We start from the raw sequence: 21101 nt of genomic DNA, 5'->3' as shown, positions 1-21101 counted from the left end.
GGGAAGAGTTAGGCCGGAGAAAGGGCTGGGCTGGGCCGGCGAGTGGTGTGTGTGTGTCGGGGGGGGACGACACCTTCTGCCCCCTTGCTGGGAACCGACCGACGGCGGCGGGGGGTGCGCGCCTGTGTGGTCCCGTCCCTCGCCGCCTCCTCCCGCGGGCGGGCGGCCGCCGCTGCGGTGGTTACCGCCTCCCCCTGAAGATGAAGAGGTGGCAGCTGCCGCTTCTGGGTCTGGCTGCTGGGGAGAAACCTGGATAGAAGCTCCGAAAGATAACAGGCGGGGAGGAAAAGTCGCCGCTCTCCGGCTGGCGGAGGGGGGGAGAGCCGGGGCTGTTTTCTCACCTCGCTGCGGGCAGAAGCACAGCGAAACTAAGGGACGCCGAAGGGAGGGGACAGGATGCGGGGGGGGGCCCGGCACCGCCGCGGGCCGTGGGCGAGAGGCTGCGGGGCGGCGGCGTGCGACCGCCCGCGGCGGCCCTGAGGCGGGCGGCGAGGATGGTGGAGGGGAGGAGGGAGAAGTCCCGGCAGAGATCTCCCACCGGCGGCGAAGCCTCCTTCTCTTCCCCCCCTCCCCCCCCCCCCCCCAAATCCGCATCGGCCGCCCGCCCCGCGGGGCTGAGGCGCTGGGGAGCATGAGGCGGCGGCGGGGACCTGTTGTGTAGGGGGAGGCGGGGGTTAAGCGCGGCGGCGGCGGCGCCGCCCGGGGCGCGGGGCGTGAGGCGGGGGAGCGGTTCGGCGGGGAGGGAGGAAGGGAGAAGAGGGAGGGAGGGGAAGGAGGATGAGGACCTGCTCCCGGGGCGCTGGTGTCTGTAGGGGACCGGCCCTGCCCCGGGCTGGCTCGGGAGAGTCCCCTGCGGTGGAGCCGTGAGAGGGGAGAAGGGCCCGCGGGCAGCCCGGCGGCCCCCGGTCGGTCTGCGCCCGGCGGCGGCGGCGGCCGCTTTCCCGCTGAAGCGCGGCTTGAGGAAGAAGAGAGCTTGAAGTGTTTCTCGGAAGCTGGAGTTGCAGCCTGGTTTCCTCCTCCTTGCTTTTTTTTTTTTTTTTTTTTTTTTTTTTTTCCTTAATGGTTTGTTACGCGTGTCTCTTGAGGGAACGTTTTAGGAATGGTCATTTTTTTTTTTTTTTTTTAGCAGGGAAATCTGCGGCGCAAAGGAGGATTATAACAACAAATTTCTATGAATGATAGACTCGATTGCTAAACCTTGCCTTGACCAACCTTCTGACCCTCGGAGAGATCTCTCGGGGTGTGTGTGGGAAGGAGGGCAAAAAAAAAACCCCTCCCATTTGAAAATAAACTTGAAAAAAAAAAAAAAAAAGACTAATTTTTTTTTTTTGGACAGCCGAACTGCTTTATAATTACTTTTTCTTTTTTTGTTTTGGGGTCTTGTTTTGCGATAAGTTGTTTTAAAAAGGATTGTCCTACATGGTTGTTTTGTAACTGGTGGAGGAAGGAAGGAGCCCCCTCTCCAGCGTTTCTGATGTGACAGCTTTGGTTTCTGAAGAGTTAACTGGTGTTTGCATGATACACCTATTGCTAGTCCGGTAGCAGACTTTTTTCATCTTTTTTTTTTTTTTATTAACTGGGGCTGGCAGAGAGGGTTATCTCGGTCAGAAGAATATTTGCACATACTTACATTGTATATATTTTTGGTGGGGTTCTCCCCACATTTTACTCTCTCTTGATGACTCCTGGAGGTGGTAGTGGGCCCATGAAAGACTGTGAGTACAGTCAGATCAGCACACACAGCTCTTCGTCTCCCATGGAGTCTCCCCATAAGAAAAAGAAATCGGCTCCCAAGAGAAAATGGGAGGTTTTTCCTGGAAGAAACAAATTCTTCTGCAATGGGAGGATCATGATGGCTCGGCAGACTGGAGTCTTCTACCTGACTCTTGTTCTCATCTTGGTCACCAGTGGACTCTTCTTTGCATTTGAGTAAGTGACATTAAAATCTTCGTATCTTCTTTCTCTTCCTCTAGTTAGTTATTTTCTGGCTGAAAGCAAAGTAAACATGTTTATCCGGATGTCATAGAGAATGCTGACTGAATTCAGCTCATGTTGGTTTATATAATTGAAAATACGGTCTGATAAGATGCTGAGGGACACGTTGATCCTGTTTTGGTTATCGTACTCTATGGAAAACTGATGTTTGAGGATTTAGGATGTAGAGCTTTCATACCACAGGTTTCCAGCTCTTGCTGATGTTGCAAGAGGAGTGGAAAAGAGCAGGTTTGGGATTGTCAGGAAATGATGCAGCTTCTTGTCTGTTGATTACTCGGCTGAGAATCAAAACTGGCAGGTGCAAAAATACTGACCCGTTGTCGCAGAACTGAATGCAAGAAAAGCAATATCTTTCATTAGCTTATGAATTAGGTCCTTTTTTTTTTTTTCCTTCTGAAGTCATTAAATAGCTTGTAGATGAGAATTCCAAGTCAGGAAAACAAGAAAGAAAAAGACCTGTACAATTTTGTGTGTACCTAGCTTTCCGCCACTAGGTAACAGCATTACTTTCTGTTTGTCGTGAGAACTTGTATGTCAGTTTGGTCTTAGTTTAAGCTCTGTTTGTTCTGGAGTTTTAGATAATTTTTTCTAAAGCAGGGGTCTGGTATCCTCCTGGGGCTTTTTTCTGTGTTGCTCTGGGTCTTCAGGAGTCCTTTTCATCTATATAAAGTGAACAAGCAGTGTGACAGCAAATCAAATATACTGATTTTTGCACTTATGTCGGAGTGGTTAAATTAACTATGCATGACAATAAAAAACTAGGCACTTGCTATGAACAATACAGTTCAACTTTTATTTTTTTAAAAAGCACTGAGTACAAAGGTGCTTATGCTACTGAAACACTTGCTATAGTAATAATTGAATTCTTTTTAGACAGTTAATGCTACTTTACTCATTTTAAGCTATTGTAGCTTGATTTGTGGTTTGTGGCAGAAAAAATTCTTCAAAATACATATACAGCTCATGCTATTTTCTTGAATAGGAACTATTATTCGTAAGTAAGCTTCAGCGCTGCCACCAGAAATTCTGTTTGGTTTGCTCAGAGATACAGTTGAAAAACAGAGGTCATTCATTACTTGGAGTCAAAAATAGTGACATTGGCAAACCCTAAATTTTACCGGTTGAACGTAGACCACGTTAACATACCGATAGCAGTAAAGAAGGTAAAAATGCTTAGCAGGTAACCAGTGGCTAAATATATATGTGAGCTCAGCAGATGTATTGTCTTTAGTGGACTCCAGATTACTTTAGAGGGATTTATTAATTGTAAATCTTCTGCAGACATTGTGAAGCTGCTTGAACATCCTTTGAGTAGTTGAAATAGCGCAGTCGACGACGGTATCCACGTACTGCAAATGTGTTTGCTTTCCTGGTTTTAAAGAGGTATTAAAGGTGTGACCTGACAGTGTTGCGTCAGGACTGGGTGCTGCTCTCTTCTGTTTGCCACGGTGAGGATGAGTTTTGGGAAGCTTGTGCATCACCTTCAGCAGAGCCTCTGTAGGCAGGTGCTGGACTTCCCGCCAATACCAGAACCTAAACGTAGGATCAAAACTCTAATGTTTTATAATCATGATTTAAAAACTTATTAAGCGAGCATTTACAGTTTGTCTATGCATTTTAGCACTTTGATCCTTTGTAGATAAATATTCTCTGCAGCTGCATGATTCAGAACTGCTGAAGCAGGGTGAGCCGCTTGCTGTTCATCACCTCCTGATTTCATTACTGCTGTGAGTTATGTGCTCTGCCAGAGTCGAACACTACAACTTCTGTCGTGTCTTTGAGCTTATTTGCAGTGTAACCGGATGCGATGGACTACATTTTTAGTCAAGCTACAGCATTTTGATATATAATTGGCGCTTATTCCAGTCTTGGAAGTCTTGAAGCAGGGAAAAAAAAATCTTTGGCTTTATGTAACTATATAAATCCTGTGTGTCTGTACTGGCTTTGAGTCATTCTTGTGTCACTTGCACTCTCCTTTTAAGGAAAATCAAAGTAGAGGGTGACAATGATATTTCATTTTTATAATAATAAGGTAGATTTCGGTCTTTAAAAAGCACTTGCACTGGAGAACTATTACTCATCCTCTGAAGGCTAATTAAGAAACAAACCTTAAGACTATGAGAATGGTGTTCGGCATGTTTTGATGTTTGAACTGCAGAAGGTTGTTAATGTTAGGAAGAAAAGAGAGGACTCTTTGATGAAACAGTGCTACTTTGAAACAGTTTCTAATTGCGTCTCTTCACAGTAGTCTGAAGTTACTATTTATTGACCAGTGGATAACATCTTGGGTTGTTAAGAGTGTCACTTCCATTATTTGGCAGATTTGGTTATGATGCTGCTCATTAACCAGCCAGTAAGAGAATAGGAGAGAAATGTGTTTCAGTCCTTTGTATATACATAGGGCAAAGTGATTTTTAAATGGGCATGTGCCTTGTGTGTCTGAACTGTAAGGTCAAGCTGTCATTGCAGAGGAAGACACCCTGTATGTTCTTGGAATTGTTTGTTCTTTTTGCTACCGTTGAAATCAATTATTTTGTTCCCTTTGATTTTGGAAACTGGAAAATAAGTACTCATGTTCCAAGTCATTCCTTGGTTGCAGGCAGTGAAGAGAGGGAGTAGGAAAGAGATGACTTTGACAGCTAATTCCTGGGAAAGCATCGTGGTACCATAAGCACTTGTCCTTTATCCTCTTGGCTTCATTAGTTCCTCTAATGTGATTTTCCCTCTCTTCTTTTATTTTACTCTTGACACCCATTCATCTGGAGCTGAATCTCACGTAGTTTGGAAACCTCTCCAGGGGTGAAATGCATTTCTCTGAATCAACAAATCCTAGCTCTGCAAAAGCAAACATATGTCATGCATCTTGACCTGTATAGCTCTTGACGTTGAACCGTGCCTTTGCAATCTTTGTTTCTTCATATTCATGCTTCTGTGCTTTTTCCTACCTACGTTTTCCAGCTCCTACTTTCGGCTGGTTTTATTCCTTTCTCTCTGTTGACTGTTGTCTCTCATATACTCCAAGTACTTCACCACTTATTCCTTTTATCATTTCACTATTCTTTTTCATTTTCAAAGAGGTAAGCCAGGCATTTACTTAAAAGAACAACAACAACAAACCATAAGCTTTCAAGCAGGTACAGTATTTATGATTCCTGCCTCCTTCCCCTTCCAAAGGAAGAGAATGCAAGTAACAAGCAGTTTTATTTCTGTAACTTGTCTATTAAATGTAGCATGAATTATTGCAAGCACTTTTTGGTCCCAAGAGGGATGCTGTGCTTGAGGTATTCTTAAAAATAATGCCTATTTTAAAATGCTCAAGGTGAGGCACCACAAATTGCTTGTCTTTAAAATCTAGTTATGTTATCTTGGAAATATATTTCCTAACTCTAATCTTGTGATATTTAGCTGTTTTTCTTGCAAATTTGGCTTGATATTGAACTTCCTTTTTCCCCTTTGCCTTGCCCCATTACACAGACATACGTGTTTTTTTAAACTATTAAGTGCTAACGTAAAAGTATCTCCATGAAGAGTTTGGAAAACAAATTCCTTTCCCCAGAGCAAAGATGGTATCCGTAGCTGAAGGGCAGATCTCACTTCTGTACCTAGACAGTTCAACCACTGTTTTTACATATATGTAAAGTCCTTTATTGGTGCAATAAAGAGAGGCAAAACTAAGGTGCTTCATACCTAACTGAATAAAAGCAGTAAGTACAGATACTTAAAAGAGAAAAGAACCCTTTAAGCCTACGGTCATTTGAGGGTGCTGTTTGTGTAGGTTACGGGAAAGCGAAATGAATGCTGAATGACATATTTAACACAGTAGGATACGTAAAACAGACATATCATTTAATCTTGTTGTTAAATGGCAAGTCTAGTATGGCTGCACAAGCTTCACAAGTTCCAGAGTGGTGGTAGAGGATCTTCGCTGCTTTGCCGCTGTGAGTTAACGGCTGCCTGTGTCTGCCAGCTCCTTTCCTTCTTGGACTTCACAGGGAGGAACATGTCTCCACCTGAGCTGCTTCAGTTCAGGCAGGCAAATTCAACTTCCCCATAAAGGTGGGTTTAAGCAAAGACGCCGACTGAACTGAACTGATTCAGGCACAGTCATGTTTTCTTCTGTCAACTCAGTTGCAGGGCGAGCGGCTCTGGGAGAAGGCTGGAGCAGATGGTAGGATGCCGGAAGGGCTGCAGCAGAGCAGCTCTTTTCGCTGTAAACGTGAGTCAGAGCCCTGTCACTCCTGATACCGTTTGACACTTGCACTGATTTCAGCAAACTGGAGATTTTTTTTTTTTTTGAGCAAGTTAAAATTTGATTTTTTTTTTTTTTTTGGTGAGCATTTGTGTGATTGCAGTGTCTTTCAAAAGGTGGATGTTGGAAAATTATTTAAACTGGGCCTGTTCATGTGCGTATGTGTGTACAAATCGTTGCTTTCTATCTGCTCTTGCAGTTGCTGGCAGCCTGCTCCGTGCCTCCCACTTTGAGAACCAGTGTGACTGGAGGACATTCATGAGTCACGCTTGCTGATGCGGCGTAGATTGTTCAATATTGAACTTCAATAGCACAGGCTACGGCAAAGTGGCGTAACTCGCTGCTCGCTGTGACAAACCTCTCCGTGTAAACACTGGTGTCAGTAAGCGGAGCGTTTCCACTGTGGTATCAACAATCCTCTTCATCTTATGGCAAATGTTTTCTGCTCTTGCAAGAGGTGGATTCTTAGCGTGAGGTCGTATTCCAAGTAGGTGAAATGTTCTTCATTCCATAACCTGCTTTATCTTTCTTCCTTTGCCCTCAAGAAGAGTAGGTTGCTTGCATCTTTTGATGACTGTGTCCTTAAACTACGAGTTCCTTGGAAGGAAGTGCTACCAATCTGACTTCAGCTGTTAAAGGCAACTATAAACTTGTAGGACGTTTTGTGCTGAAGATGTCAAAATGGATTTTAAAGCAAAAATCATAGCATATAAACCAAAATGATTGTTAACAGCGGACTGCATCCTTTTCTACAGGGGAGGTGGTAGCCACCTATAGTGCACAGGGCCGTAGGTGAACACAGAGATAAGTAGGGATGGTTTTTCCCCCCAGTTTGCTTTGTTTAAAAAAGAAATATTTGTCATTAAAATTAAACCAGAGCAATATTTCTGTTTCTTGTTTTGCCATATTATGCGTGCCTGATAACTTAGTGAAAAAGACATGGGATAGAGTAAGTCTAATCTGTTGGGTTTGCTTCTTGTTCTGAGTTTATATAGATATACCAAATGTTATGGCAAATTCCGAAGGGATGATATACATGTGTTCTCTGGAGACATTCAAAACCTGCCTGGACACGTTCCTGTGCAACCTGCTCTGGGTGGACCTGCTTTGGCAGGGGGGTTGGACTAGATGATCTCCAGAGGTCCCTTCCAACCCCATATCAATCTGTGATTCCAACCAGATGTTGTTTATTCTTTGCACCTAAGTTACCCTGGAGATGTTAACTGTCAGAATCAAATACCTTGCAGGTACATCTAATATTTTCTCCTTGACAAGGGACTTTCCTTTCCTTGGACACAAAAAGGTTTACTTAATTCATCTTTTCTTCTAAGGTTCCCAGTGATCCGTGGAGGTATGTCTGCTGAAGTTTCTCCCTGGCCAAAAAGGGAATAGTTTTGTACTGCCCTATCTTAAAGTAGCACCTCACTGAGCAGGTGCACCCATTTAAACTTTTAAACCTACTTTGAATGGATTATATGATACAAATTGAAATCCTTTTACCCAGAAATGCACTAATAGCATTTGATATTAGATCATGCACCTCTGCTTCTCAATGCTAGGTCTATTCATGTGGAAATGGATAATGATTAAATGCATCATTTTTTCAGAGTAAAATTCTGTGAGGAGAACAGAAGGATAACCTCTCGTTTTTTGGAAGTTGTACCTTCTTTAGTTCCTCTGAAACTGCAGGAATTTTTTATGGTTTTGTAACACTAACTCCTTTTCCAAAAGAAGTGTTAAACAGCTTTTTTTTTTTTTTTCTTGAGCGTAGGGTTTTTTTGTTTGGGTTTTGGATTTTTTGTTGTTATTGGTGGTGATGTTTTTGTTTGGTTGGTTTTGGTTTGGTTTTTTTTTGTATTCAGTTTAGTTGATGGCCTCTGTCTACCATTTATTGTATAAGACAAGATTTGAACATAATTTTTGGTCTTTCAGTTTACTCCTTTCTCACCAATAGTTCTACTTATATTTACACCTTTTCTGTGCGGAGGTGGAGGGAAATAAAAATAGGGATTATGGCGGGGTAAGAAGTGGTGTTATCTTCTCAGATAACATGTCCTCTCAGGACCTTGAGGAAATCACTCTGTAGCTTTGAACCATTGATACACGTGCATCTTCAGAGTGAAATGTGAAGGTTTGTGATCTCCTTTGCCTGATGTCACCCCGACCCTTTGGAGAAAGAGGGGAAATTCCATCATAGCCTGCTGGGGGGGTGGTTTTCTGCGCTCATCATAGCTCAGCATGATTGTTGTAGATAGGTGTAAATTCTCAACTGGGATATTTGATATCCCTTCCGGAGTGGGGGGAAAAAAGTAATTTCAGAAGTTTGGTTATTCTTACCTATGTAAAAGTCTTAAAATATTTACAAATGCTGATGGATAATACTTCTGTACATCTTCATCCTCCAGAATGTGAGGTCAGACTTGTCATTTTGTGACAGTTGTATGGTAAAATCTATCTTAATTTATCACTCAACAGTTCGAGGTTTCTATTGTTGATGTAACCGGTTTTGTTTTATCTTTCCCTGAGTAGGTACTGTTGCCCCTTTGAATGGATGTGTGCCAAAGGTGTATCTTCTGGAGACTAGTGTAGAGACAGTCATATTAAATAGATTTACACTACGGAAAAACTAATTTCTATTAGTTCTTCTTGAAAGACTGGCATTGCCATGTGACCACTTCTGGGACTCTTCTCACATCAACCCCGCAGAAATTTTCACACCTTGTTTGAAGGAATGATGACTTTTTTTCAGCTGTTTTCTCAAGTCACTTTCTCAGGAATCGTGTTACATGTTTAGACTCATGTAAAGTATTCTTTTTACTCATGTTTAAATTTGGACTAGTGATGAAAAAATACCTTTGTTGCTACATCATTTATTTGCTATCATAGCTGTGTTGCATTATTTTTTTGTAAATGGCATTTCATACAAAACAAGGTACATTGGTAGATCTGGATGACTGAGAAATTATGTTCCTTTAGAATGAAAAGAGAAAATATTAGTGTGTGCAGAACTTGAACTAAACTTTTCTGTTTATATTCTTATCTTATTTTTGGCGGGAAAAACTATTTTATTTAAAATATCTGCTAATTTCAAGATTCAGTAGGAGCTGAAATGCTGAAATTTCAACTGGACATTAAATATATAAATTCTTGTTTAATAACTAAGCTATACCTTTTAAGTAGTTAAAAACAACAACAAGACAAAGTTTCTAGTGGAAAGTCTCTGCATTCTAGTGCAGCATTAAACTATTAGTTGTATCATTCAAAGATGAACTAATTAATGAGAAAGTGAAGATGACTGCAGAAGAGGAGAAAGCTGAGAATATTTTTAACTTTCTAAGCTGCGTGATTATTTCAAAATAGCCCAGTCAAAAAACCCACTGGCTTAAAATACTCGTACGTTTTGAAAAATTGCTTAAAATTTTATAACAACTTTATCTAGGAAATTTTTGTTATCCTGATTGATGATGCTTCTAAGTGAGGCTGTAATAGCTGGTGATCACTTAAGTTCCAGGCTGCCAGTAAAGGTTTGTACATGTCAATGCTGCTCATCTTTCATTTGGTAAAGCTGATGGAAAAGGAGGAAAAAAAAAAAAATCCTCTGAAGTCAGCTGGAACTACCAAAGTTTATTAAACTTCATATAATTACAGCCCTTTTTTTTTTTTTTTTTTCAGAACTTAATACAAAAGCTGTAAAGTTGTTAAACTTTTTACAAGCCAAAGAAACAGACTAAAATCAAGAAATCAAGATGAGGCCTGTGTGTAATAGCCAAAAACAAAATTCTGTTCGTGTTTCTCACGTCGCAGAAGTATTAAATGCAGAAGTATTAGGGTTAGGGTTAATTTAATACAGGGTAGAAGTAACGTAAAACGTACTTAGGGAAGGAAGCTGAAGCGTTTTGGAGTTGCAGTTTTGTGGCTGTTCCTTGCCCTGTTGTACGTGCTCGTACTCCTGTTCGTACCGCAGTTCCCAAGCGAAGGGGGCTTTGTGTCTGTGAAGCCCCACCACGGGCTCCCTGCAGTCTGTGTTAGTGGAGACCTTACCCAGTTACATCCCAGAACTTTAACTACTAAGTCGACACCGTGCTGTGGTGCTATAGGGTTATTCAGCTTCCGTTATCCCCGATCGCTTCCTTTTCATCAGCGTCCGTAGGCTTTATTCACGTTACTGTGGGATGGTGGCTAATGAGGTCTTACATAATAAGCTTGGCTAATGAGATCACAGCTGGTTTTGTTTTATGGTTTTCCACTCCTGCCGTCCCCGTTAAGTTGCTTACTGCAATAAATACTTACAGTTCAGCTGCTTCTTTAAATTTTACTATGATTTTTTAAAAAATACTTTTCAAAACACAGATTAAATAGAATACTGAGAATTAAGTCAAAAACTGAGAACCTGAACTCAGAAGTTAAGATGTGCATAAAATCTGCAGTTTGTGAATTTCATGTTATAGTTTAAGGGTAAGATAACACTGTTACATTGTCTGCATTGGGTGAATGTATGGAATAAATGTGTTTAGTATACGTTTCCTATACATATGATCAATATATACCAGTTCTTAAGAGCAAGGAACAGAAATACTAGAATTTGTTATTATTTTAGCATAAACATTCAGTACATTAGTAGAAGTCATGAAAGTAGATTAAACAGCATTGGCAGGGATCGGAAGCTTTTTTCCCTGCTGGGAAAAGTAGTGCTAATACAAAACTTCTGTTTCCGATTGTGATAAATTTTGTGTACCCTCTTTTTGAGCTGTCTGGATATCGGGGAATTACACTCCTGGTCTCGCGTGTTCGGTGCAGTTGTTAGATATCCCCCTGGTTATGAATATGCCATGTTTCAGGGTAGAAGCAAGTGTCAGAGCAGCCTGCACTTCAATTTTGCTGGCATGCTTGTTTGTGCTCACAGTGTGGGTTTTCATGGCACTACCGTCTATGCATGTTCCTTTGTAAATACTGTTTTATTGGCAAAAAGAGCTTTCTAGTGTTGAATTAGAACGTGGAAGAGTTAGAATTTTCCCTAAATTGGAAGTATGTAAAGCACTGAGAAGAAAAGTAAAAGGTAAAATAGCAGTGAATTCTCTCTCATCAGTAGTGCAACTCTGTAATAAACTTGCTTCTTGTGAATGTGGTTTCTTTAGAGCTGAAGCTCAGAATGCTTCTATTTAGTCAAAAAATACAGCTTTTAAGATATTTTTAGCGTTCAACATGATTTGAACTCTTTCCAGGGCTGAAGCCCTGGACTCTCCTCAGTGGTGCCCAATGACAGGACAAGACACAATGTACACAAAATACCATTTAAATGTAAGAAAAAAGGTTTTTTGCCTTTGTTTGTTTGCCTGTTTGGTTTGGAGTTTTTTGCTGTGAGGATGATCAAACACTGACAGAGGTTGCCCAGAGAGGTTATGAATATACCAAAAATCAACCAGATGTACACCTGAGCAGTCTCCTCTAACTGACCCTGCTTTGAGCTCGGGGGTTGGACTGGGTGATCTCCAGAGATCCCATCCTACCTCAGTCATTCTGTGCGACCTGTGAAAATCAGAGAACTTCTTCTCATAAGACAGCAGAAGGTTTATTGAGTGAGAGAGTTTTATTCTTGTTTTAGTGACCCGTTTATTACATGTGGATTTTGTGAGAACTTCAGTTTTATCTAGTCTTAGGATCTGAACCTAAAGTCTCAATCCAACAAAACTTAAAAGTTGTCAAGTGAAATAGCCATATCTGTTCTTTCTGTCCCCTCTTCTCTTTTCTCACCTCTTATGGTACTCTCATCTCAAAAGTGCATTTTCCAGGACTTCTTGGAGGTTCTTTTCCTGCTTTCTTTCACTTACCTGCTGTTCTTCACCAGGCTTTGCCCTCTGCTATCCATCTGGCTTTTGCTGAATTATAATTAGTATGTTCTTTTCTTATCATGTAAACAGCAGCATTAAGTTTAAATAAAATCAATTTCATCCAGGCGAATGTCTCCGTATACAGTTGTTCTAGCAGTATGATATGTTTATCAGTTTGTCTCTGTCTCGCTTAAATTCTATGAATTTTTCTTGCCTTCCATCTAATCTTCCTACCCACTCGGTTCACTCTTAGTAGACTAAGAGCACTGTTGCTGTAGAAGAAGTGGGGAGGCAGTAAAGATGAAGTTGAAAGACTTCATTTTCTCCTTTCCATAGTCATATGGGAATCAGAGTACAATTCTGTTTTTTTTTTCTGTGACCTACATTGTATTTGCCTGTATCATTGTGCAGATATAGTAAATCATGGGGTCTGTCTCCTAGTTCTTGAGCCAGGTCAAAAAGCTGTTTGGATCCTGCAGGTTCAGGTTCAGCTTCCTCCTTGAGCCTGCTACTTGACAATACTACTTTCAGAGCAGTGCTCGTACCTTAATATATAGCACATTCCACCTTCTGGACTCCTAGGCATAAAGGATGAAATGGTTTGTCTGAAAATCTGCTAAAGCTGGATTTGTTATCTTTGGGGAAGGGAAAACATCCTAGATATGTCAGATTAATCCAAACTCCCTTTAAGCATTGATTTGCTTAAAAAAAAAAAAAAGTGTAAATAATTCCAGTAGAGCAGGTGTCCAGTTCTGGATTACAAATTGAAAATAAAATTATAGGAGGAGAAAGAGCGTATTTTATTTGAGTGAAATACATTTGAATCTCTGTGTCCTATAGTAGCTATCACTGCCAAGTTTCTCTGAGGCTGGTGGGAGCCAAAGGGGCATTTCCCTGTACCACACATTCAGAGCACTGTTTTTCAGAGTGAACTTCATGCCTGGAGCCCTGCCTGCTTTTTCTGAGGAGACAGGGGTTGGATTTTTACTGCTCATGAATTCAAACAAAACTTTAGAGTTCTAATTTCCTAGGATCATCCCCCTTTCTTTTCCGTTCAGCAGGCTCAGCTGCAGTGAATCTGGTGGCCGTAGGCTGCTGGAAAGGATGGACCCACCTCTTCCCTCCTCCCGGGCCTCAGATGTTACTACTTTTGTCTGGCTCTCCTGTTTTCCCCACCCAATGGTGAACCACTTCAGGGAGTTCCCTTCCTGCAGAAAGCTTATCCTTCTGCCCACACAAAGAAAAACTTTCTGCTGCTTTAGAATCCCTGAAAGTTCAGAAAAATGTTATTACAAGTGCAAGGGAGGAAGTGGGGAAGTGAGAGGGAGGAGGTTGTCAGATCATCTTAGCTGTGATTTGAAATTATATCCCAGCTTGAGGAAGCTTGTTATGTAGTCTTGGATCATTGTTTGGCATCTGTGAGGGTGCAAACAGGACATCTTTAGGCTAACCTGAATGACTATTCAGTTGCTTAATGAGAATACAGAGTTCTGACCTCTTAAGCATATTTTATTTCTGAAGTAAATGCATTGTAGTTTACACAACTTGAAGTGCAGCATCTCTCAAATAACACATTATTAAGTGCTCCTTAGTTGTTCACATCTTATTTTTTTTGCTGTATTTATTTTTTTTCAAAAGACACTGTACCCGATTCTGTAACACAACACAGGGGCAGTAACTGAAGCAATTCTTCTTCCCACATCCTCACCTCTGTTCCCCATATCCAGATGGCAGAGCCAATGTATTGTATTGTGTTTGATAGCAGAGCCTATGGAAAAGCTGCGTGAATGCCTCTTCACCTTAATTTGTATAAAAACAGCTGAGTTAGCTCAAAATATGCTAAACTGAACCAGGAAAGGAGTATTCTCAATCCTTGCCATTTCTCCCACGCTTCAGCAGAGACAGCAAACAACCCAGGGAAATTGCCTGTTTCTTCACAGTCCCATTCAGCTGCCTACTTGGGTGGGGTTTTTTTTGTTTTCTTCATTTGTTTGGTATTGTAGATGTTGAAAGTTTCAGCTTAGGAGGATGAAGGAAAAATCATAAAGCAGTTAATGGAAAATTGAACAGCCTGCACGCAAGAGGCACTTGGAGTAGATGTCTCTATTCACAGTGCGATAAAAGAATTGGCCTTTAAAATGATTTTGTTAAAGAAGACACCTAGAGCTAATCAGAGCAGAAGGAATTGTCTATAGAGCAGAAGACGGGGAAGAAGTTGAGGACTGAAGTATGACAGAGATTAATCTAATTCAATATAAGACCTTGAAAGGATAATCGTTCTTCTTTTACAAGACACTAAGCTCAGGAGGCTTCTTTCTCTTTACCTTGAGCTGCGAAGGGTCTGAGACTTCTCATCACTGATGTGAGTATTCTTCTTCAGAGTAAAATATGGGTTTTTTTCCTCTAATGCAATGAATCCCAGATCCTTTTAGAATCAGGCTGCACTGTGCATTGTTTTTTAATGCTAATCCCTGGAAGCCAGAATCTCATTTCCAGTATTTGAGTATATCAAAAGAAGTGTGCTGGGGGCAGAAGGACGTTTCAGAGGAAAGCGTGTCAAGATTTGGTGGGATAGAATAATTTTGCTTTTTTTACTTGGCTCATTCTCAAGAGAAGTTTGGAAAACAGGCAATTGGCTGTGAATGTGAAAACCAAAGCAGTCTGATCTGAGAAAAACAACTGACATGCTTGGATCCCAGTAAGCGAAACTGTTGTGGGCTGACATCCAGCTCCACTGAAGGTAAACATGCCCTTCCCAATGCACATACCTTTCTATTATTGCATCCTAGAAAACTTTAACCAACAGTTGAAGTTGCTAAATGGTAGTCTGGAGGTGCAGCGTTACCCAATGGTTGACTGTTCTTGGCAAAAGTAAGTTTATTTTCTGTTCTGAAACTTTTTTTTAAACAATTATTGGCACTAGCCCTTGCTATTGCAACAAAGAAATGGCATTTGCGAAGGGAGAACATAGGGTCGTTGCTTCTTAGTTCAATAAAAAAGAAGCAACGTTTGTTGCAAAGGTAATTCACAACACTCTCACTGAAATAAGCTTTTAATTTGAGCTTTATTCCAAGTAGTTCTTTGAGCTGTTGCAGTCTGAAAGACTTGGGGAGCATGCGACTTGTCACTGAAGTTGATCCCTACAACTCTTAGCGAGTTGCATAGTTATGTTACTAATGCAGAATTTCACTGAATTTCACTGAATTTTTTAGAGTTGGAAGGGACCATAAAGATCATCTAGTCCAACTCCCCTGCCGAAGCAGGATTGCCCAGAGCATGTCAGAGCATGTTACTCAGGACTGAATGATTACAGAATGATTACATCCCTAGTCCAGCTTTGCTTACCTTTGTATTCTGAATGACGATAAGACTGACAATTTTGGAATATTGTTCAATGGATGCGTAAGAATTGAGTGGGAGAAATGAGGAGTACTATTTGCTGTAGTATTTGCTTCTGGAAATTAATTTCAGTTACATGAGGGACAGTTGTTTTGTGTCCATATTTAGTCAGTACCTATAAGTAAGCTAGTAATAACTTTTGATAAACATGCTGGATTTTTCAGTTATTATTATATCCAGTAATGTAGACAGTTGGACTGCACAGCAAGATACTTAAGTTACACTGCACTCTTAAGTTGCTTAGGCATGTTGTGTCCTACCAATATCTCTCTCACTTCAGAGCCTGAAAGTGAAAAATAAACATATGAAAAATAGTCGTTAATAGATTTGAGATGTTGAAGTGGCTCATGGAGATACACTGGCAGTCCCCGGTCATCAGTGCAGAATTAAGAACTTCGGGAATCACAGCACGGTGCATAGATTTTTGTTATTCGACTTGGTTATTTATATGTTTGTTTTAAGAGCAGATCAGAAAAAAAGAGCTGTTAAGGACAGCAATACCAGTAGTGCTTTAAGGTTTCAAAATATTTTTGTTTTTTTAGTCCAGAAATACCTTTTTCTTTTCTTACTGTTCCTGATGTCTCTTGTGCTAATCTTTCATGACCGGGAAGCTTTGTGGCTCTCGCCAAAGTTCTTTTTTTTTTTTACTTCCAGTGCCATGATGATAAGCGAAAGACCCAGGAGACAGTCTTGCAGGTTACGTATAGAAGAGATAGTGGGTTATTCTGAATCTATACATAGTCAGGAGTCTGCATGTGTGATGGTCTCTCCAAGATGTATGTTGTGTTGTTCCTGTTTCTGCAATCTCCCTTTCTGTGTATTATTATTACTGTATGAAAGTCGTCTTCACTTAAACTCCAGTTCATCTCCAGAACAGTCCCACCAACAGCTTGAAGTGAAGCGGGGCTTCTCGGGGCGGGGGGGTGGGGGCTTGAAACTAAAAGCTCTATCATTAGATATATGACAGGAGAAAAGGAGAGCCTGGCAGAAGGTTGTCAAATCTAATTTCTACAGGCACGCTGGCATTTTATCTCATTTTGGCAGTTTTGAGTGTAGCAACACTGCAGTTTGTTTGAGCGTAGTTTTTCTCTGTGTAATTATTAAACGAACGAGTTCCTAAGCAGGCACTATTTGTGTTCTTTTCCACACACTCACTCACAAATCACTGTCTCCCGTTGTCTCCTCTTTCGAAATACCTTGCACGTGCTTGCCTCCTTACCGTGGTGTTCTGTGGACTGATGCTTCTTCCTTCAGCTCTTTTCAGAGAGCCATAAGGGGCAGCGCCGCCTTTCTTCTGCTCACGGCAGCTTTTGAACTTGTTGCAGGGGTAGGAGAGGTAAAGGCAAGGGCCTTCGTTCATTTTGTAGAGGTCTTGTAGTCTTGCCCTATTTTCTTCTCATTTCCACAAGTCTTGCAGATAAGTCTCTTGAAGTTGCTTTTGTTTTTCTAGGCTCCTCAAGTTGTAGAGAATTCTTGATTAAGGGCGTCTAAATGTTGCTTGTGTAGCAATTGCTATACATAAAACCCCCCCACTTTTTAACCCTAAATACTCATTTTGCTTTTCAGTTAGAGTTCTAAGCAAGTTGCATAAGGGGAGCTATTTGATGTAAGCACATGTCAATAATCAAACTTGTGGAATAGCAAAGTGACCGATGAAACTGCCTGGGTCTCGGTGAAATGGAAATTCACAGCAAATTTAGGTTGGCAGAGTCCATGGTGTAGTAGTACTTACTGCAGACAGTTTTCATTTTGTGACCATTTTATACTTGGGCTTTCTCTGCATTTGCAAAAGAACAGTCTTTCAATGCTTAAGGCACTACTCTTTACAAGGTATTGTACTGCAGATAGTTTGGTAATTAGGCACGCCAGCTCTGCATTGACTGTGTTTATTTTTTGTATTGTAAAATAGTATGTGTATATTTTTGTATTTTCAGAACCTACTTTATTATTATTTTCTGTAATTACTTCCAACTTAATTTTTGTGTTCCAATTCTGATTGACAGTCAGCTTTCATTTTTGCTTTTTATATGTTACCATTAAATAATAAATATTTTTCATTTCGAAGGTGAAGGAAACGTATTGCTGCTTCAGCTTTGGCCATACATTATGGTTCTAAATTTATTTTCAGTTTGTAAGATGACTCCACCTTCTGAAAGCCGCGTTGACTGAAGTGGAGTAAAGTTCATTTGATGCTGGAGGAAACTTAGGACGTCAGCGGGGATCTCCAGTGAGAACATTGGTCTAGTATGCGTGAAAAAAAGTAGAAATACCTCAAAATAGTGTTTAACTGTACGTGGTAGTTATAAAAGGGCCAGGTGTTGATCAGACTACAAGCAACCCAGAGGTCTGTGTGTGTGTACCAGACATGCTGGGTGATAATTTTTGCTTCAGTATGGATTTTCCTCGGCTGTGTTGATCAGCAGGCACAAAAACTAGTTAATACTAAATATCTGGCAGGTTGGAGAAGCAAAACTACTTTTGCTTTGCTGTTTGTTATTATTTATTATTGCACTACGGCTTGGGGTAGATTTTTTGCAATAAGATTGGCACCGGCTGCTTCCTCAGCTAGTTATCGAGGCTCCCTGCCATGGCGAGTTTATTTTTCATGCACAAAGCCTGGGAAAAAAGGATGAACCTTGTTCTGAAGGTCACTGTGTCCAGCAGTCTTTCCGAGCAACGGGAGAGAATGCGTTTCAGAACAACTGACCCTTCCTATACAATATTGTGCCACTGGCTGCCCTCATTTAAAGCAGGGACCCTCAGGACGCTGGGAGGATTCCAGCAGTTGTGGGAATGACTGAGGAGGATGTGCTCCTAAGGGAGCTGAACGCCATCGACTCTTGTTCTGGTGGGTTCCACTGGAATTTTCTTTAATCATCCACAAACAAACCTTTTTCTTTATTTGATGAAAACAGGGTTTTAAAGGGGCTGTCTTAGTCTTATGGCAAGACATCGATTAATTTTTAGTACTATTTGTGACTTACTTTTGGCTGGGAGGCTGGCTTCTGGGAGAGCTTGAATCCAGTCATTGCATCTGTTTCTTTTGATCTCATGTTACGTTTGTGAACACGAACTGGTCCCCAGTTTAATAAAGGTATTACCTATTACCTGTAGAATGGGATTTGACACGTAGTGGAATTTTTCCAAAGGAGAAAATGACCACTGACAGATGCAGCCCTGGTAATATATTTTCTCATTTTTTCTTTTTTTTTCTTTTTGACTGGGGAAAAACTTACTACGTCCTCTCCTAAGAAGTATCTGAAATGTAGTTGTGTTCTAGAAAAGTGGTTTGTGGTGCAATTTATACTATAAATTGAAGGCCAACTCTAAGGTCTTGTTTATTACAGACAAAAATATCTTTTGGAGTGCACTGTATTTTAAGATGGTATCTTCCTCATTTTTTTCTTCAGACTATTTGTTTTTCCCACATGCTTATGCTCTAAACATTCTTCAGAAACTGTTTTCAGTTTGTACTCCACTAGTAGGACTAACCTAGTCAAATGAAACTCCTTAGAATAGCGCATTTCTCCTTGCAGCATTGTTTGGTTAGATGCAGGGCAGCGATTCAACAAATTCTGTGCTCTCTGTTGTGCAAAACAACAATAAAAAAAAAATTCTGTGAAGAGAAATCTGTTGAGGGTAAGTGGACTTCTCTTTCAGCGGCACTGAACTATGACAAATATGCCATTAAGGATCCATGCAGAGACCAGATTAGATGAGGCTATTCTTTTCAGACTTGAATGATTATTTCTATGAAGTGAAATCTTAACCATTGCCTGTGATCTCTTCCAAACATGTTATGATGTGTATAAAGAAAAATAATAAAATTGCTAAATGCTGTTAGTGTCAATGTAAACTCTTACTGTGGATCACACCTAGCATACGTTTAATTACTTGAAGGTGTGTTTTTTCTGTTGCTTTTACTGGAGAATTCTGTCTCCTTCCTTAGAGTCCTAATTGTGCTTGGGGTGATTTCTAAGGGCAATGAAATGAAAGATGCTTTCTTCGCCTGGGTATTGCTTTCCTAATGATAGGTAAGTTAGGTTGTTAAATTGAGAAATATCTTGATTTTTTTTTTTTTTTTAATTTCAATTTTCTGAACCTTTTTCCCTTATTTCTTTCAAAATTACAGAGAACCTACTAGTAAAACTGGCAGTTTCTTTATTACAAGAATTTCTTCCTTCTCTTCCGCATCCCCTTGCCACCCCAGATACCTTAAAAAAGGTTGGGATTTCTTTTGCCCAGAGAGGATGATGCTGAGTTATGGTCATTGCCTTTGGATACGTAGAAGGATAATAATAAATGCTTCTCCACATTGTTTGGGATGTGACAGGAAATTCTGACTTTAAGTTGCATCAGGAATTATTCAGTTTAGAGGCATTAGGGGAAAGAACCCTTCCCAAGCATAAGGATGGATAAGGACTGGAATAAATTTCCTAGGAAGACTTTGAAATTGTCATAATTAGAAGTTTTTTGGAAAGCAGGCTAGACAAGGCTTTATCTGAAGTGGTTTATGTATATGTGGTCTTTTCTTGGAGAAGGGTATCTTCCAAAGATGCTTCCACTACCGTTATTCAAGAATATGTCTATGAAATGCTGGGAGGATATTAGTTGAAACTGTTATTTTTCTTGTGTTTATTAATAATGCAACACTATTGGGGGTGGGGAGAGGAAGGAGCGTGCAGTGTATTGAGTAGAACGTAATTACATCAGTTACTTAATGCATGGTAACTACTACTGCGTAGAGATGATATTAGGAAGGACTTTCAAACTTTCAAAAAGGGCTATTGGTGACTCATTTGAAAGAGTTTTAAAAGGAACCTACAATCTAGAGTTTAGAGTTATCATAGTAGACTATTAATGTGGGAAGAAATCAATCTAAATATTCACTGATGTCTTAGGAAAATTAATTTATGAACTATGACATGAAAAATTTAGTAGGTTATCCAAATTGACCAGATGGTGTTTTCCAGCCCTACTGCATACAAAAAAAAAATATCTAATTTTATTATAAAGCATATTCTCTTTCCATGTTCATATTAATCAGCTAGTTATAAATGTATTTTCTTGTTGTTAGGAAAGATTATACTCCAGCAGTAAACATACAGTTTGCTTATTGCCTACTAAGGCAATTCATCAGTCTATCTCTTGCAAAGCCTGAAGGCTCTTTGGAAACAAATAGTACTTGGACTCCTGGGCATCTTAACATATACCGTGGAAAGGGCTATTCCCTGAAGCCATCTTCTGCAACTGGAGAAGCTTATACGGTCACCTTACTAGAAATGGTGTGGTCAAGCATCTTAAATATATTGAACTAAAATCACAGGTAGGATGTGAAACTTGCAAAATTTTTAAAGCACTGAGATGTTTCATGTGCTGCATTGAGCTCTAAATATGCGCATTTCTAAACTACTGTATGTATTATGACTTTCCAGTGAGTTTCAGTAGCGTTGGTGAAAGATATATTAAAAATCAGTAGTGTGAAAACATGAATGTTTGTTTTGGCCTCCATAAAATACATACTCATGGGATCCATTCTTACTGTTTGCATTACTAAACATCTGAATTTCAATGAACTAGTAGTTGCAGATCTTTTTGATGTGTTTAAGCAGGTTTACCTGTCCAGTGTT

General features: G+C 40.4%; 1 protein-coding gene across 4 annotated transcripts in view; it reads left to right on the top strand.

Annotated features, from left to right (window-relative positions):
* The first annotated feature begins 1473 nt into the window (after positions 1–1473).
* The window catches only part of ZDHHC14 (zDHHC palmitoyltransferase 14), a 110978-nt gene continuing 91350 nt past the window's right edge, over positions 1474–21101 (top strand). For 2 of the 4 annotated variants that reach the window (XM_074166498.1, XM_074166488.1), the window contains exon 1: positions 1474–1929. In XM_074166498.1, coding sequence (XP_074022599.1) covers positions 1679–1929 — 251 coding nt within the window. In that variant the 5' untranslated portion in view covers positions 1474–1678. The remainder of the gene's footprint in view (positions 1930–21101) is intronic. The other 2 variants (XM_074166479.1, XM_074166506.1) reach the window with 2 other exon arrangements.

This window comes from Numenius arquata, chromosome 2 (assembly GCF_964106895.1).
Source record: "Numenius arquata chromosome 2, bNumArq3.hap1.1, whole genome shotgun sequence".
NCBI lineage: Eukaryota > Metazoa > Chordata > Aves > Charadriiformes > Scolopacidae > Numenius > Numenius arquata.
The sequence above is the reverse complement of the archived record's forward strand: the minus strand, read 5'-3'. Positions and strand labels throughout refer to the sequence as shown.